The 20,004-nt window shown below is 39.6% G+C and overlaps 1 protein-coding gene across 1 annotated transcript in view; it reads left to right on the forward strand.

Annotated features, from left to right (window-relative positions):
* LOC145774402 (acyltransferase PGAP2-like) overlaps window positions 1–12,050 on the forward strand; it is a 46,638-nt gene extending 34,588 nt beyond the window's left edge. The window contains exons 4-5 of the mRNA XM_082585651.1: window positions 6,532–6,741; window positions 11,457–12,050. Of these exons, the coding sequence (XP_082441777.1) occupies window positions 6,532–6,741; window positions 11,457–11,587 (341 nt within the window). The 3' untranslated portion in view covers window positions 11,588–12,050. The remainder of the gene's footprint in view (window positions 1–6,531; window positions 6,742–11,456) is intronic.
* The last annotated feature ends 7,954 nt before the right edge of the window (window positions 12,051–20,004 follow it).

Here is a 20,004-nt window from a genome sequence, read left to right on the forward strand (position 1 = left end):
CCCCATCTTTAATAAATTTCATTTTAAAACGATTTTGGTTGCTATATAAGGAATTAAACTAACATTTTAATGTTTTACTTGCATTGTTTCAGTTTCCTGATCTATAATAAATACATTAATCCCAATGTACTGATGATTCATGACAGGAAAAGCGAAGTTAAGCGTGAAGTTTCACGCTCCAATCATTTTGTTTTGTTCTTTGTAGTTAATTGATTTTTGTACCATTCCACTAGTTGAACTCCTGCCAAGTAGCCATTCAGCCATTCAAAAGCTTAACCTTCTTCTAAGCATTTACCAGTTTCAGAAGTCTCAGTTCAGTGTTAGTTTAACCAGTCCTGGTAGCATTATGTTTCGTATATAGGCAAATAGGAAATTTCGTTGAGGCAAATAAAATGCTTTAACGACTTGCCCTTAATCAATATGATTAGCTTTGAGGTCGTCTCAATTGAGCAATGAGCAAGAAAAAAAAAAGTCTCATTGAGCAATGTAGTGTCGTTTCAGGATAATTTCTGATTAGATAAATCCTAAAGTACTCGCATGACGTGCCAAAAGATGAATCGGTTTTGATAGAAAGTGTGTTAACATCAAGGGGACGACATACCAATGACAAGAAGAGTAAAGATGAATGCAAGCATTTTAACAAATGAAGAATATAAAGTGCAAGTTGAAAACTTTGAAGCAGATGGAACAATTGCAAAAAAGAGAAAAGCTGGGAGAAGGAAAAGGAACGCAGACGAAGATAAGAAATAAATTTACGAAGATAAGAAATAAATAAGATAAGACCTGGAAGAGGAGGAAGAAATAGAAAAAAGGATGGAGAGAGAAATTTAAAGACAAATGGATGAAGACAGGAGGAGAGTAGATACAAAGGATAAGATGGTAGAAGAGTCTGACAATGAACATGAAGAAATGAATGACGAAACAAGAGAAGACATAGTTGTTGCATGGCCACCTAAAGATACGGCCTGATTTGTCACATTTTGTAGAAATTTCCAGGTTTTTCTAACTTTGGGCAAACGTTTAAATAATTTTTTCTAAAAATTAGATTTTAACGCTTTCTTTTCTCTTTTTCCCAGATGACACAATAGGTTTTAACATCCTCACATGTTGAAAAAGATAGAAAATTTGAGTTCGAAGATTTTAGTTAGACTGTTAAATTTTCAATAACAGTCTGATTTAGCGTTTTTCAAATACTTTTTCTCATTTGCTACTGCTTCCCCAAGCCAACAAAAAAGTTTTATGTCATTAGGAAACTGCAAAAAGTAAAAACATCTCAAAAAATGTCAGTCAAGCACTAGCAGTAGCTGTAATCAAAATCTGCCAAATGTGACAAATCAGGCCGCACCTCCAGCTGGCCATGGTTGTTGGAATGGAAGATGTAGAGGAAGAGAGAAAAGATCTAACTGAAGAAAGTGTAAATAAACAGAGGAAAGAAAAGAGAACAATTAAATTGGAAATAAGCAAAGAGCAAGTTGGAAAGTACTTTGCAGTGTTTTGGGAGAAGCCAAGAACATATTATTGGGAAAAACTTCTGAAGGTCTTTAGAGACGAGGTTGATGGAAAAATTGAGCAAGCTGGATTTCAGTTTTTGCGCAATAAATCAACTTCAGAAGATGCAGTGTACTGGGACTGGCCAGCAAAGGAGGACAGATATCCTCAAATGTTGAAAATTGTTTTTGGGGCCTTTCAACTGCAGTGTTAACTGCTGCTGGACGTGCACAATCATATTTTGGTTTTGCCGAAGGAGAAGAAGTAAAAGAAAAACTTGTGTTCCTAAGCAAATATGGACTTCATAATGCATAAACTTCTTTGTTTGTTTGAACAAGATGTTACAATTTCATCCTCATCTGTATATATACCTATTTCTTCTGCTTTGTGTAGCTTTTAACAAACAAAATTTGCTGTGAAAATTGATTGTTTTTTTTACCCCGTGCATGGTTTTTATCGCCCCAAACACTGGGGGGAAAAAAACAACACAAAATATTCGATAAAAATAAAAAGAATAAACTTAATGCTCCAATTTTTTGGATACATCAATGGAGTATCAATATTGATCAATAGAGGGTAAAATTTGACTTTTTGGCCGATTTTTCAGCGAGAAAATCAAAAGTTTGTCAATTTTGCATTTTTTTGCCCCACTTGACTATACATCTTTGTTTGTGATTTTATCCTTCCATGAAATTTTAAATCCACATTTCAAATGCCTTTTAAAAGTCGTTCTACCATTTGTTTGGACAATGTCCATATTTTTACATCGTATTCGTAATGTAATTTTGCCCAGATATACCATTTCATAATTCGTTGTCGTGTGTGGATGTCAAGTTTTGTGTGTTGTTAATGTCTTTTAATGTCAACCCGGGGTAGTCACTCGGAGACAAGGGGCGGCATCAGTGATGGTGTGGTCTGCGGTCAACGAATCAGAAAGGAGTCCATTGATTTTTGTGGACCAAATGAAATTGAACCAAGAAAACTACCGAAATGATATTCCTGGGGGTTCGTTGTTGCAAAGAAACACTTCAAAAAACGTAATTTGTCATTCCAGCAAGATTCTGCCCCTTCGCATGGAGCTAAGAGAATGCAAAACTGGCTTTCAGCCAATGTGCCATTCTTCATTTCCAAAGAAGAATGGCCTCCTTCATCACCAGACCGGAACCCCCTAGACTTTGGCATCTGGTGTTACCTTGAGAGTAAGATTTCGACTAAACACCACCAAAGTTTGGAAGCTCTGAATGCTAATCTGAAAAACGAATCGACCTAAATACCTTAAAGAGTTATTCGTGACTCTTGCATGTCATTTTCGAAGCGTCTCCGACTTGTTATCGACGCAAATGGCGGACACATTGAGTAAAACTTGTTTTTCCTAAATATTTATTTGACTATAATATTATATGTTTATTACTCAAAAATTGTCTATCTTCTGTTAAATACAGTTTGAAGTTGCAATGTTAATTATTGATGACCCTGTATTTAAACTTGGTGCATTTTCTTTTCTTATAATATAATCATCGTTTTCATTTTTTCTATGTTAATTTTCATCTTATATTCCTTTCCAGTACCGTATTGGTTGCTTTTTCAGTTTTTCTATATATAATTCTTGTTTGAAGAGCTTCTGCTGATTCAGATACACGACTTTATGCCGAGGTCCGAATGACGTCATTTCTAGGCCGCAAGACACGAACGACGGTATTCAGGTCGAACGTGAAATTTCTGTTTAACATTAGTAGGGGGGTGTGTTATTTGACGAATTTCACGATGGCAACGTGGTACGGTGCTTAAAATATGTGGAGTAGTATCCAAATCCGGAATATGAAAACAATTATCATATTGGACCACCCTAACCCCCATGTACATGCCCCCTGAAAAGGAGGTATCCATAAATTCACCAAAATATGAGTTTTTAAGCCTTTTCACCAAACGACGGGTATTTTGGTGGTATTTATGGTGCTCCTATAGGGGTTTTTGGGGTCTGTGAGTTCAAATATGGCATTAGAAATTACCTCCAAAAATCCAATATAATGGTAATCCAATATGGCGGCCAAAATGGCGCTTAGAATGGGTACTTTCGTAAAGTTTAACCAAACATAGTCATGTAATATGTCGAATTATAGGTTTTCGCGGGCGTAGAATACGAATTCATGATTATTTCAAACGAAAAATAAGCTGATAACAACATATTTTCAAACTTATGACGTACTGTATATGTAATTTAGTATAAAACACAGTATTCAGCTCTTTGTTAGATTCATGCCGTCAAGAACAGAATTTAAATCAGTCATCGTAACATCCGCTTTGCAACTCAAATTACTCAGGTAAGCTTTCAGATTGGATCCATAAACAGAAGATGGCAACTTTTTATGGTCTTTCAATAAACGAAAAATGTCACTTTGTTTTGGAACTGAGAGTGCAGTGTCACGGGCGTATCTGATCTCGAGGTATAACCGCTTCTGTTTCTCAATGTCTGTTATATTACTATTTAGAGTTTCATCCACATCAGAGTCCTTTGTAAAAAGACCGCCTTGTTTTTTCAGTACCATGAGTATCATAAACAATTAACTGTAGCAAGCCAGCCATCTTCAGTCTAGTGCATTGGATACTGCCAGACTTGTAACAAAGGACTTGCAGGACTGGTGAGCAAATACTGGTATTACCCTTAAATCGTGGCAAGCGATAGAACAGATGATCCTTACAGTTATTGAAGAATACAAACTAAGGAAGAGTAAGAGGAATAGGTCAACAGATACAGAGCCAAAAAAGGGGAGTTTTTGGCAAACACGAGGCAGACATTTTGGAATGGAGACAGAGCTTCGTAGAAGTTTTCTGCAACTGGCATGTAGACACCACATCCATGAGTTGATTGGGGGGCATCTTGCTCAATTGTGTATAGCCTAACCACATGATCCAATGAACAGCTGTTTAAGCAACTGGTGAACAATTGGAGCGAATTGAACCACAACTACACATTGATCGAGGTGACTGCTCCATAAAGAGAGTTGATAGGCTATATACATGACACCATCACCTTCCTTCAGACATGGATCGAGAACAGCACCAAGGAGACTCTTCAACATGACTACCTGGAGGTGACAGAACTAACACTGCTGTTTGTTGGAGGGATCGTCCCTGCCAGTTGGAGATCCATCACCATCAAAGCGCCTGGGGCATTCCACCATGTCCGTTGGATTAGCAAAACTTTGTAAACTTTGTACACTCTTCCGATGCCAGCTTGGGAATGTATATGCACCCGAAGAATTGGAAGACATCACCACTCACCAGTCTTGCTGTATTCTTGGCAATCTTTTACACGAAAGCGTAGTTAACGTGCAGGAGTGCTGCTGATGCACCATCGAAGGACCTGGTACTAATGAAGAACCCCCTCAAGCCAGAGGCCAGTATCAGCAAGAACCCAATGATGTGGCCTGCCAAATTTCTCTCCTTTGTTGTTCTGGCCAGACAGAAGCTACAAAACCATATGTGGTATCTCTCAGAGAGATTGGTCTCTTTGGCACTCTTCTCAGAACGAACATCATCTGACAAACAGACGATGAGAAATGCTATGCTGATTGCTGAGGTACCATAACGCGACAGACAGTACACAGACAAGAAAACAGGAGATGCCAGCCTCATCAATTGGACACAAAAGCCCTCAAAGACTTCATTGGACATGACTCTTGGAGCATGTTTGAGCTTTTGAATATTGACTCCAGCTTTGTCAAGCTGCCCGTTGCACAATGGACCACCTCAGATAACTACCGTCATGGCAAAAAAGTTGTGGCCAACCTCCATGTTGTCAATGACGCAGCAAAGCGGGCACTAGGACTCGCCACAGATTTGAACACAAATAAAGCGTCCAAATGTGAAGAGCAGCTCGGCTCCAGGCACTATGCAGAGTTGTGAAGGGTGTCCGAGAGAAGTTGCATGGACTGGCAACGTCATCTGAGGTTGTGACAAAAAAGTCACTGGCCTCCATTTTGTACAGTTGAGACTAATATGAATATTTATTGTATGAGTTTGTATTGTGTACTGAAGTTACTTGGAAGTAATTGACTTCCATTGGTACATTTCGGGATAACTAATTTTCATTTTGAACAATAAATGACCATAAATGTGAAGAAAATATGTTTTTTTATTTAAAAGTGGAATTAATTGTTTCATAGACATCGTGTATAATATGTTCCATGCTCTTTGGCTGTCTTTTTTGCATATTTTGGTACCGAAATGAGCCCTGACAGTCATTCACAGCCTGAAAAATCACCACTTTAGTCAAGTTGTTGTCTTGCCGGAAACGGTTGCTATGGTAACGGACTGTCTGACCGTAAGATGTCATTGAAAAATAAAAATTTTATCATGGGTTTGCTCCTGATACCCATTCACAACTTTTAGGTGACTTACAACTTCGTAGTATAAATTCTTAAAAATAACCCCTTTTTTGGCCCAGCCTAATAAGAGGATATTGCAAAACACAATGCAAAATAACAAGCATAATTTATCAGTATGAACATATATAAATACTCAGGTATATTCATTGCGCATGCCAGGAAAGAATAAGCCTACTTTTGGGATCAAATTCGTATTCTACGCCCTCGAAAACTTATAATTTGACATATCACACAACTATGTTTGGTCAAAATTTACAAAAGTACCCATTCCAAGCCTCATTTTGGCCGCCATATTGAAATACCGCCATATTGAAAATTCTTAGGAATTTTCTAATGTCATATTTGAACACACAGACCCCGAAAAGCCACATATGAGTAAGATAAATACCACCAAAACGCAAGTATAGTTGGTGAAAAGGCCAACAATCTCATATTTTTCTGAAAATAGGGGTACCTTTTATTCAGGGGGCATGTACATGGGGGTTAGGGGGATCGTATGTCAAATTTTCATAAATATTCTAGATTTTGATACTGCTCCACAAATTTTTAGCAGCGTACGGTATGAATCGACAATTAACACACCCCCCTAACATTAGGCTAACAATTTTTGTTATTACAAAAGCCTGTTTTGTTTACAATGTGGTCTTATTTCCAGCTGCCCATGAGGCTTGTTTTGTTCTGTTTATGCTCGGATCTCTTGTGTGCATGATTACTGCCCTCATGCTCAGCTCTATATCCACAAAGGAATATCAACATGAAAAGAGGGCTGCAAAAAGGAAAGCATTGGCAGTAACAATAAATGTATCAACATTTCTGATGTGCTTGTATTTTTATTATCGTCACAACACTTTTTGTGAACCAGGAGGTGAGTAAACTATACCTCATAGCAAAAGTGTTATGACGAACCGCTCGCTCACTAAGGGAACGTTCAAATATTACGTAACGCCTTCGAGAGGGAGGGGGGGTTTATGCAAAGCGTTACGTTAGCGTCACATCGGGGGGGGGGGTTCAAGCAAAACGTTACGTAACGCTTTCGAGTACGGAATGGTAGTTTTTTGTGCTGAATTCGTAGTGAAAAAGCGTTACATGGGGGAGGGGGGGAATTGAAAAAAGCGTCACGTTGGCGTTACATGGGGGAGGGGGGGATTAAAAATTCGGAAAAAAAGCGTTACGTAATATTTGAACATTCCCTAAGAGTAATTTTTCATGTTTTAAAGCATCTAGATTCTAGACCAGGGGTGGGCAAATTTTTTGCACTGAGGGCCACATTTGAAAAAAGCTTGCAGCCGGGGGCCGCACACTCTCATTACAAATGACTCATGAGATCGTCACTTATTTTTCCAACACGTCTAATCACAGTTCTCCTCGATAAGGCAATACTATCCATTTTGGTTTTCTGTTCTGGACACATGATATTAACTACGTCAGAAATGCATTCCTTGATAAACTCACCGTCTGAAAACGGCTTGTTCGTTTTTGCAAGTTTGTAAGAAACCATAAAACTGGCTTCCGTTGCAGCCTCTTGTATGGTCGACAGTTTGGTGAAAACACTCTGTTGTTTCTTCAGCTTGTTCACTAGCTCTTGGCATTTCCGTTTTCTTTCTTCACTGGTGAAATTTTGTCCAAACTTTGCGTGCTTGGTTTGGTTGTGTCTTTTTAAATTGTACTCCTTGAAAATAGCCACGGACTCACGGCACAACAAGCAAACTGCTTTATTTCCAATTTCGATAAAATAGTATTTATTCAAACACTGTGCGTCTCAAATAACAATGAAAAGCTATTTATAGGAAAGTAGAAGTACTGGTAGGCAGGCCTATGGTAGCCGCTACCGTATTTGTATTTTATGATCAAACAATTGAATCAAACAATGCGTGAGAGCATGTTGCAATACATGCGCGACTGACGTGTGTGTGTTTACGCACTGAAAGTGAAGAAAAAAACACACTCGTATACAGGGGCGCCGGAAGCGGGGGGGCAGGGGGGGCGAATGCCCCCCTGCCCTCAAATTTTCTGCAGATGGAGGGGCAGGGGGGGCAATGGTGCCCTTTTAAAGTCATGTAAGCTACTGCACATTTTGCAATATAACAATTTTTGCTATTCGCTTTTAGCCTAATTATAATCTTTCATTTTTCCCTCAAAATAATATTTACGGCACAAAATTTTGCAACACAGTTCAAGCCTTAAAACTCGTTTTTTTTCGGCAGCCATCGTGGCCTACCGGGAGCTCCTTCTCGGCGGCCAAATCTGCGTGCTTGGAGGCCAAAATACAACATAAAAATAACGATAGCACAAGTAAATAGAATTAAACTTGCACCAATGCTAAATGATCACTTAGCGTTGTTGAAGTCTGGGCCTGGGCGACGTCCTACAATAGAATCGTTGCACCACGCAATAACTGCTTTATCGGGATTGTAATCCAGTAGGCTACTATTCAAACGACACTCGTACGAGTAGCCTATCTCCAATGTGGCTGATTTTATAGAAGTTCGCCACTCCCCTATAATTCTTTTTAGCAACGAAAAACAACGTTCGACATGTGTTGACGATGACGGCAAGGTAATAAAATAAGTATTTCAATGATTAAAACATTACTTGTAGGCTTTAACTGCCCTTTATCAGATCTGACGATGCACTAGCAAGAGCGAAATATTTTTTCTGTTACATCTACTGACATCTGATCCCTGTTGCCTTAGCAATTGAGGTTTTAGCTATTTCAATGATGTACATTACTAAAAGAAGCATAATTTTTGCAAAATATGATCAAAAAATGTTTTCCCCATTGATGTCAACTAACTTAGTTCTCCTTTTTAACAACGGTTCAATGTCCGACAACATCGAATCGACATAAAAACAACAGTATTGCCAGCCGATGTAAATTAGCACTTCGGATAAGACTTTGTTAAAATAAACATCGGGAATTACAAACAAGACTTACAGCGCTGTCGATCGCAGATGGATATATTCCATCAATAACAAATAGGCCTATTCCCGGCTGGCCTGCACAATGCAACAGTGGCGATTATAACGCGCTGACCTAATTTTGCGTCACTCTTTGATACTACATATTTTCGACATTTAATCCACGATCATTCTATTGCGAAATTAAATAATTGGCTAGAAGAGACCGGCGGCCAAACTTGGCCGATTGAGGAGGTAGCACCGGCGGTTTATTCAAGCACTACTTAGCGGCCATGGCCGCAGGCTGCTTTAAGGCTTGGCAGTAGGTTACATCATTATAACATTGCATGGTGCCCTTCTTTGTATACCGGATTATTATTATCGTTATATTTTATCTCAAAACTTGAAAAAAAATGGCCTTTTAGTAAACAAAAGTGCCTTTTTTTCGTAATCTTGCCCCCCCCAGTCAAAAATCGTTCCGGCGCCCCTGCTCGTATAGGGAATAATATTTTGTCATGTAACCTGTTTAATTAAAACAATAAGTGATGAGTAGGAGTTTCTGCAAGTGCCGGCGGGCCGCATAAAATGGTCTCGCGGGACGCATGCGGCCCGCGGGCCGTAGTTTGCCCACCCCTGTTCTAGACCTACACTACTTTTTTTTCAATTCAATTCATTTTTCATTGCTGGCGCGAACATGTAGAGAACGGCAAAGTAAACACACGAATATGGCACCAACAAAAGGGAAGGATGGCAAAACCAAAAGGTTTAAAATATGCAAAAACAGTGTTTGGATGTCTCTGTTTTTAATTTGCACAGCCACCAAACCTAGAAAAGAGATGAAAAAGGTAAAAAAAATGATTTGAAAATACTACAAAAATAGGCTACAATTACAATCAACACTTGCCAGTGCAACAAGGGCGATTTTAACCACCACCTGAAGTTAAACATAACAATCCCAATCAGGGCCGGATTTAGCTGATGGGGGGCCCGGGGCACTTTTAGATCGGGGGCCCCCTTGCAAAAAAATGTTCACGCCTACGGCGCGAATAACCACCTCTGCATCTACAGTAGCATCAATCCAGCACTGCACAGCATTTTGCACAAACTTTAAAGGCTGAAAGGAAGAAAAAATAACACAAAATCACATTTTTTCCACGTAGGGGGGGCCGGGGCACCTGCCCCCCCCTAAATCCGGGCCTGATCCCAATCCCTCTCTTCAACAAAAGCAAAAATAGGCCGAAAATTACCGCACAATGAACACTTGCAACAAGGGCTATTTAAACTTTACAGAACTACACACAAGTTTTCTGAACTTTTCACCTTGAAAGTTTAACGAAATTATGATGTCACAAAATAAAGACTCGGCAAAGTTAAAAGTTCAGGAAACCGGCTTAGTCTGACCAAACGAATTCAGGGGAAAAAGATTAAATCCAACGTGAGACACAACTAAGCACAATCAACTACATACGCACCATTTATGTTTTAGACAAGGTTTGATTAATACAATAGTTGAAAGTTATCAATATTTCAAAAACCAAATAAAAACTTTGGTGATTTAAATGCATTTATAATTTCACAGAAGGTAGACTTAGTGAAAATAGTATAAAAAAAATATATTTAAAAGCAAATTAAGGAGATTATACTGTAATCGCAACAATTTGTATAATAAATTAAGCCACATAAATGAAGCAGTTTTGTAATAATACGAATTTTAATGCAAATATCAAATAAGGTCTGGCAGCACTGCTTTTAGAAATACAGGTTAGGCTACCAGTCAAGATTTAATTGTAGTGGCAATTTAATGACTAAATAACTATTTAATACAAATTAAAGTTGCATTTCAATAATAATTGTATCTCATTCTAGCGCCAGTCTACTTTTTTATATAATGCAATTTCCGCTCTTGCATGCCTACTTCTTGTCTTTACTTTTTGTCTTCACGTTTTTCTGAAATTCCACTTGCTGATAGTTTGGAGAATTATAAGATTGTGTGATTACTACATGTGTGCTTCTCTGTTTTTGTTTTATTTTTTGCTATTTGTTTTTTCGGGTTTTGTGGCCGTGCTAACTACGGATATATAGCCTACTACATAATTTTTCATTCAGGCACGTTTTAAACCTTTCAAGGTTTTGCCACCTTCTCCCGTTCGTTAACGTGCTGGTAGGTTTATATCGATTTTTGTAGTTAGTATCTTTTTCGTCCCGGACGCGTTAATGACAAAAAATAAAATGATTGATTGATTGCGTTTTTGTTTTCTAGTTTTTCACTGATTCCCTTCATCTTGGTATCAAAATGACCATAAGCAAATTTTCCTCAAAATGGGATGTCTCCAGGCCTAATGTTTTCGTTGAGTTCAATTTTTACATTTAGACCTGGAAAACAAACAACTTACTACTGATTCTAAAAAGCGCGGGGAAAAAGAAAAAAAAAAACTTGATATTCGTGACAGTCTAATCTAATTTGTGCTGTGCCGCTAATCTTAGTAAACCTTTTACAAAAGAATAAACTGTTGTGAAATTATTATTATATTTTTCAGTGTAGCCTACTCAATGTTTGCTCTGTGCGAGTACATTGTTAACCCGGGGTAGTTAACAATTTTTCTGATTTGTGCTGTGCCGCTAATCTTAGTAAACCTTTTACAAAAGAATAAACTGTTGTGAAATTATTATTATATTTTTCAGTGTACTCAATGTTTGCTCTGTGCGAGTACATTGTTATTATCAGCAACATGGCGTTCCACTACACTGTGGCTTTGGATTTCGAAGATTACTCCTTTTGCATTGTGGACAGCAGTGAAGGAAAGCTGAGATGATAGTTCAAACAATCTTTTTAAGTTTTTTTGGACTTATGCAGATTTATATAATTATTTGCACTAGAATCTACAGGTTTGATTTCCAGCATCAAAGAAATTGCATATCGGGTGTATGTTGTATGAGGCAACACTACAGATTCATCTGTTGTTGAATAGTGTAATTTAAATTACAGCCAAGGACTACGGCGGTCGTGTAGATCGCCACTACTAATAAGCAGTGTTATGTATCTTGATTTACATGCTCTTTGCATTGAAGAGATTACGACATCCAATAGATTTGTCTTCTTCCAAGGCATATAAACGCACAATATGATCAAACTGAGCAACACACGAATTTCTAAGAATTTCTTTGTGCCCATTTATTGGAAGATGCATTCGTTTTCTATTAACAAAATTGTTGAAGATATTCTTGAAATTGTGTAATGTGTATGAAGTCAAAAAGTAAAAATAAATGTTCTTCATCTCCTAATGGATGTTTTATACTGCTTGACAATTCTCCTCCACACAGAACAGTAAATAGTTTTCTAGAAACAAAATAAAGTAGATGTTGAGTTTGTGTTACAGCATGGCTTCATTTTTAAAACAGTTCAACTATATTAATATGCCAACCACAGTAAGATATTAACATTTAAATTCATCTTTATTGTCAGAATGCAACAAACAGCAATGTAAACTCAAATTATTATGCCTCGCCGACTTAAAAGCTACGAACAGTACAGAAAACAAGACACCGCCCATTACAAAACATGCTTTTAACAGTCTTCTGCAGTTGCAGAGTGACCCTGCTCCTGCCGCGGAAAACTCCGTAAATTTTTCCAGTTCTTCGTCCCGTAAAAAAAGTCCCAGATTCCAGTACATAACTTTAATGGTCTTATTATAGCTATCAACAAGTACCATACCCAGGTAACTGTAGCTAAACTAATTAGATAGCTAACCAGCTAGCTATCAATAAATTGTATATATCATCACATCAGCATAATGTTTCAATCCTAAAACTAGCACTGTTACCACCAGTGGCGTATTCTCCATGCATGCACTGCATGCCTTACAATTTTGATGAAATCAGAAATCTTTCAGAAGCAACAAATTTATGCGTAGAAATTGAAAATGTTAATAGCAGAACCACCTCGCTCTCTTAATTTCAATATTCGAAACAACTGTTCGTTTTCTAAATTTGGAAACTTTGCTGATCCTGGCAACTCGTTCAGCATGGCAACGAGTTCAGCATGCGTTGATAATACAATGTGCCTATTCGCCGCTCTTTTACAACAGCGTGGCGCAAATGGAACCAAGGCATGCAGATTTGAAATTGCATGCAACACAAAAATCACCTTCTCGAGACAGAGTTGCCAGATTGGTCTTTTTAAGGCTAATCTCAAAAATTCTGGTTTTTAAAAAGTGTTTGGCCGGACTATTTTTGTTTGGACGCTTGGTCGTTTTTAGTTTTCCGATTGGCAGTTGTTTGGCCTTTTTTCTTTTGATCCTCATAGTTTAAGTCCTTGCGGTTTTCTACTGTAGATTGTATGATATACTTGAGACCTAAGCATAGTAGATTAAAAGATCATCAAGAAAACGGGTCGTATAAAATTGCAAAACAGCTCAAACAATTATCAGCTAAGTAAGGCTCAGATTGCGAGAAAAGCTATAAAACCTAAAGCAAATTTGCAAAATTTTCCTAGGGGGGCATGCCCCCAGACCCCCCTACACTGGCTATGACCCTCCTTTCATTGCATGCCTACGAAAATCAACCAGGATACGCCACTGGTTACCACTATACCCTCAAAACCTTTTTTTCCACCTGCCACAATTGGAGTCCTTTTGCACTCACCAATACAGCCCAGCCTATCTGTGGTTTTAGTAGCCAGCTTGGAGAAAGATATTAATTGCACAGGCTTTCTCAAGTTTGCAACGTTCTAACCGCTTTACCAATTGCACAGGTGGTAGGCTACCTGAGAAGCCATGATGCCAGCAATTGCCTAGGTTAGGCCACCGAAAAAGAAAAATTAACATTGCCGTACCAATTTGTCAGGCTCAATTTTACATGCACATTGCACAAGTACCTAGGCTACAGTTAACTGGCTAACTTGCTATAACTGTACATCGAGTGCCAAAAAAATTACACTAACTCATTTTTCATTGATAGCCTAATTATGTTATGCGCGCTTTTAACTGACTAACTTGCGAACGTAACCTACCAGCCTACTACTGTACCAGACATTAAGACAACTAGTAGAAGACCAAAGAAAGAAAACGTAAATGACGTAAGAAAGCGATACGGCATCTGATTGGTCAGTTTTCGAGATAGGCACAAAATAGGGAACCTTTTGTAAATATGTCTCCGGGATACTTGCCAGGGTTGCCAAAAGATAATCTGGTCTTCTTCTTTCGTTTGAGACTAGATCAAATTTCAAGGCAGGTGGTGGAGAGCCAGGTGAGTGTAGCTTCGTCCAGCGTTGCTATATCATGCGTTCCATTTGGGGCATTCGAGAACGACATGGTCAGCAGTTTGTTCCTCCGCATTCGCAGGTCGATGAGGGAGCCAGACCCCACTTGTGCATGTTGGAATGGAAGCGACCGACTCCGGTTCGGATTCTGTTGAGCTTGACCCAAGTCGGCCGAGGCAGGTCCATACCAGGGGGGCGCGTCACCGGGTGGGGTATAAAACCATGTAGTTCGGTGGCGCACCACGCCGCATTCCAAGTGTCTTCCATGAAGTGTGCTGCGCTGATGGCGTGATTGCTGAATGGATGTAGTAATTCAACAGCAGCTGGCACAAAGGGGTGTCTTGACTTTAGTTGCCGGGGAGATTCCTGAGGTGGGATGTTGAGTTTTGCATGAAGCAAGTGGTTAGGATCCCCTGTCTGGCGAGCCAGGTGTATGATGGCTCCCTTTCGGCGGAGCTCAGCAGGTTGAATGCCTGCAAGGATTGGTAAATACTCTGTTGGAGTTGGGCGCAGGCATCCAGTCACAGTTCGCAATGCGTCGTTGATTGGGCTGTTGATGAGGCGGGTGTGGGCACTGCGGCACCAGGCAGGGGGGCAGTATTCAGCAGTGGAGTGAACCAAAGCCAGGGTTGCAGTGCGCAAGGTGTCAGCACCTGCACCCCAAGTTGTGCCTGCCAACGTGACGCGACAATTTATCGAAAGACAATTTATCGAACCACAGTTTATCGAAAGACAGTTCATCGAACGACAATTCATTGAAACGACAGTTCATTGAAACGACTGTTTATCGAAACGACAGTTTATCGAATGACGAAGCACATAGGCTATGCAATGGAATACTCAGGGGTTAAGGGTTAGGGGTTAGTGGTTAGGGTTAGGTTTTCGATTAACTGTCGTTTCGATAAAATGTCGTTTCGATAAACTGTCATTTGATTAATTGTCGTTCGATAAACTGTCGTAGCACCGCCTGCCAAACGTCTCAGCAGGGCGACGCGAGATGTCAGCTTTTTGCGTAGTGACTGTAAATGGTGACGGTGTACCGACTGCTGTCTCGCATTCGTCACCAGCCATCATTCTGTAGTGCAGTCCAACGTTCTCATAATTCCATAATTCTACTGTTTAGCTCTTTCAAGTTTCAATTATTATTTAATTAGCTTTGCGTAGGGACAGTAGAATACCATCCCTAGCTTTGCGCCTGGCAACCCGCGGATGAATATTGTTTCGCATATAAATTAAGAGACTAGGTATGAATCTTCCCTTTTCGATCTACGCTCTCACCACGGGAAGTCAGTAACTTTTCTGAATTTGCCTTGATCGCTTCACATGTGGCGTAATACAAGATGTACTTTCTGATACCAACAATCTAGTGTCGTTGTCAGCCACTCTTAACCAGACGCATCCAACCAGCCATCCCAGAAACGTTACAATGGTGCCTCGATATCAACAGAACTCACGACTTGGGAACAAGACTTCACTCCATTTCAACAGAACTGACGACTTGGGAACAAGATCTCACTCCATTTCAACGGTGGCTGGTAATGCTACCGTACCATGTGTTTTGTTATCTTTCTTTAAGTAATTGCAATTAACTACCGTCCTTGTAATTATCTAGCACTGGAGCATACGTTCACTATTTTCAACCACTTAGGCTACAAATTCTATTCCATTGTACCGTATTCTTGTGGTTGCTATAGAAACCACTGCATGCAAAAAATTTTTAAAAATATCTCTAATCATCTAGCAGCCTATTTTAATCATTTTAAACCATTTATAATTTCTATTCCATGGTACTTTATTCTTGTGGTTGCTATAGAAACCACTGCATACAAAATTATTTTTTAAGTATCTGTACAGTAATCATCTAGTAGCTTACTGTAGCCTACATTAATCGTTTTCAACCACTTATAAATAATTTCTATTCCATGGTACCTAATCCTTGTAGTTGTTATAGAATCCACTGCACAAATTTTTTTTTAACTTGTCGCAAGTAACTAGTACGGTAGCCTACAGGTAATTGCCGCCCTTATTCCTCATCAATCTCCCCATTATGCATCGATTTCCTAACAACTGCCACGTTTACAACACGTCATGATGTCTCTCTGCGCTCACGTCACTTTGTACACTCTTTTACTTAAGCCTACTTCCACCTTGTGTTATACTTAACGTCATCTTGCCGCAACTCGTGTTGCTGTTTTGTATTTATTTTGCCTAAGCAGGCCTATCTAAGCTTACGCTATGACAACGTCATGTACTCTCTGTGCTCACGTCACTTTGTACACTCTTTTACTTAAGCCTACTGCCACCTTGTGTTATACTTACCATCATCTTGCCGCAACTCGTGTTGCTGTTTTGTATTCTATTTTGCCTAAGTAGACCTATCTAAGCTTACGCCATGACAACGCCATGACAACTCAACTATATGCCTAACGACTGAATTCTACTGTAATTTATCGTCCTGGGCAAGACGTCAAAACTGCATCCAGTCAGTAGCTTACCGTCCTGAGCAAGACGTGAAAACTGCATCCATTCATCCATTTTATAGTCACTCGCTTAACTACAGTCACGTGACGTTGCAACAACTTTTTATGCTCGTGTTTGTCGCTTTTTTTAATAAGTGCTGAGCCTACTCAGTACCTATACTACGACTCTCATAGTTTCATGTCTAGTTTCCTACCTATCATCAGCCGGCATTTGTCGCCATGACCACGTCATGCCTTGCAACTTTAACAACTTGCATGCCCGCATGTATCGCTATTTTTTTTTGTAATGTGTCGTTGTACTGCTTTCTAGCGGATGCCACTTTGTATCAATTTTATTTCAGACGCGCCCATCAACACGGTTGCTGCGAGACTTGATGCGCGACTTCAAGGACTTCAATAAATAAGATAAGACCTGGAAGAGGAGGAAGAAATAGAAAAAAGGATGGAGAGAGAAATTTAAAGACAAATGGATGAAGACAGGAGGAGAGTAGATACAAAGGATAAGATGGTAGAAGAGTCTGACAATGAACATGAAGAAATGAATGACGAAACAAGAGAAGACATAGTTGTTGCATGGCCACCTAAAGATACGGCCTGATTTGTCACGTTTTGTAGAAATTTCCAGGTTTTTCTAACTTTGGGCAAACGTTTAAATAATTTTTTCTAAAAATTAGATTTTAACGCTTTCTTTTCTCTTTTTCCCAGATGACACAATAGGTTTTAACATCCTCACATGTTGAAAAAGATAGAAAATTTGAGTTCGAAGATTTTAGTTAGACTGTTAAATTTTCAATAACAGTCTGATTTAGCGTTTTTCAAATACTTTTTCTCATTTGCTACTGCTTCCCCAAGCCAACAAAAAAGTTTTATGTCATTAGGAAACTGCAAAAAGTAAAAACATCTCAAAAAATGTCAGTCAAGCACTAGCAGTAGCTGTAATCAAAATCTGCCAAATGTGACAAATCAGGCCGCACCTCCAGCTGGCCATGGTTGTTGGAATGGAAGATGTAGAGGAAGAGAGAAAAGATCTAACTGAAGAAAGTGTAAATAAACAGAGGAAAGAAAAGAGAACAATTAAATTGGAAATAAGCAAAGTGCAAGTTGGAAAGTACTTTGCAGTGTTTGTTTGTTTGTTTATCTTTATCCTGCATTGCGGGAAAGCGGACTTGAGCGCTATGCATCGGTGTACGCCTTCCGACGTACACCTGACCCACGCTGCAGCCGACGACAATGTCTGTTTCCGGTTGTCTACTCTGCTTATGACTTAAATTTGGAACTACCCATTACTCGAAATCGATCACTGGGTAGAGGCAATTATCGTAAAGTTTCTTGCCCAGAGAAACAACAGCAGGTGCGGGTGGCTGGAGTCGAACACGCAGGCTCTCGACTGTGAGCCCAAAGCGCTAACCACTCGGCCACCACTGTTTTGGGAGAAGCCAAGAACATATTATTGGGAAAAACTTCTGAAGGTCTTTAGAGACGAGGTTGATGGAAAAATTGAGCAAGCTGAATTTCAGTTTTTGCGCAATAAATCAACTTCAGAAGATGCAGTGTACTGGGACTGGCCAGCAAAGGAGGACAGATATCCTCAAATGTTGAAAATTGTTTTTGGGGCCTTTCAACTGCAGTGTTAACTGCTGCTGGACGTGCACAATCATATTTTGGTTTTGCCGAAGGAGAAGAAGTAAAAGAAAAACTTGTGTTCCTAAGCAAATATGGACTTCATAATGCATAAACTTCTTTGTTTGTTTGAACAAGATGTTACAATTTCATCCTCATCTGTATATATACCTATTTCTTCTGCTTTGTGTAAATATTTTTCTCTCATGGCTGATTTTACAGTTGCGCCCCAGTATTCAATTTCAGTTTCTAACCCTAAATCATAACTTACTGTTTTCGTCATTCACGACATCTCTCCTATGTTTCAATGTCGTTTTGACTGGGGCCAACGTATGTACCGACTGCTGTCTCGCATTCGTCACCAGCCATCATTCTGTAGTGCAGTCCAACGTTCTCATAATTCCATAATTCTACTGTTTAGCTCTTTCAAGTTTCAATTATTATTTAATTAGATTTGCGCCTGGCAACCCGCGGATGAATATTGTTTCGCATATAAATTAAGAGATTAGGTATGAATCTTCCCTTTTCGATCTACGCTCTCACCACGGGAAGTCAGTGACGTTTCTGAATTCGCCTTGATCGCTTCACACGTGGCGTAATACAAGATGTACTTTCTGATACCAAAATCTAGTGTCGTTGTCAGCCACTCTTAACCAGAAGCATCCAACCAGCCAACCCAGTAACGTTACAACGGTATGTGAGTGACCTGTCAAGTGTAACCCCAAGGTATGTTGGTTCTGGGCAGGGCGGCAGAATTTTGCCGTGTCACTTTCAGGTCACATTTTTCCTCCCTGTTGTTGAGGTGGAAGGCTGCCGTCACAGTTTTACTTTTGCTGAGCTTCAGTTTCCATTGATGAAGGTATCCAGATATGGTCGTCATGTCTTGGCTCAACGTCGTTTGTAATGATTGCCAGTCTTTCGCAGAGTGCAAGATGACCAAGTCATCAGCATATGCATATTTGTCAGATGTTGTTGATGGTAGGTCGTGCGTATAGACGTTGAAGAGGAGGGGAGCCAAGACTGATCCCTGTGGGACACCGTTTTTGAGTCGCCGCAGTCTACTTGGTTTTCCGCTTCCGGTGGTAAGTGTAAAACTCCTGTTGTGGATGAGTTCCATGATCATTTTGACCATGTGCCTGTCAGAGAGTAGGCGGAGTAGCCTAGCTTGTAGACTAGGCTACGGTGCCAAACAGTGTCATAGGCTGCTGTTAGATCGATAAAAACAGCCCTGCTTTCTTTTTTGCCGAGAAACTCTCCTCAATATCCTGAGTTAGTAGTGTGACTTAGTCTACGGTTGACCTCCGTGTCGGAAACCAGCTTGTTCTTTGGGAAGCAGTGGGTCAATTATTGGTTCGACACGGGAGTAGATCAGTCTCTCAAGGATCTTGAAAGGGATGCAGAGCAAGGAAATGGGGCGATAGCTCTTTGCATCGTCTAGTGTTTTGTTTGGCTTAGAGATCGCGACTACCAGAGATCTTCTCCATACGGTACTTTAGGAATCTTGAGGCGGCGCAGGCAGGACGACAGGAAATCGCATAGCAATGATAGACCAATGTGTGTAGATTTATTAGCAAAATTGTAAGGTTGTAAATACTCCTACTGGCTTTCTGGTTCTTGTGTTTTTTGTCCACAGAAGTTCTACAGAGTCTGCAAAAGTTTTTCCATCCTGTTTGACCAATCGCCATCTTTCGGTGAAGCGGTGACCATGTGCTCCAACCAGTTGTTTTATATCAATATCTTGGACTGGATCGTCATGCTATTGTCTGTTTGTTTATCTATTTTTTCTAACGTAATATGTCGAATTTTTTTTCACTTCTATTATGGTTTAATGTGTAAACCATATGGTAACCCAAATTTCTCATATTACTGTGAC

This window comes from Aplidium turbinatum, chromosome 7 (assembly GCF_918807975.1).
Source record: "Aplidium turbinatum chromosome 7, kaAplTurb1.1, whole genome shotgun sequence".
In the NCBI taxonomy this organism is placed as follows: Eukaryota; Metazoa; Chordata; class Ascidiacea; order Aplousobranchia; family Polyclinidae; genus Aplidium; species Aplidium turbinatum.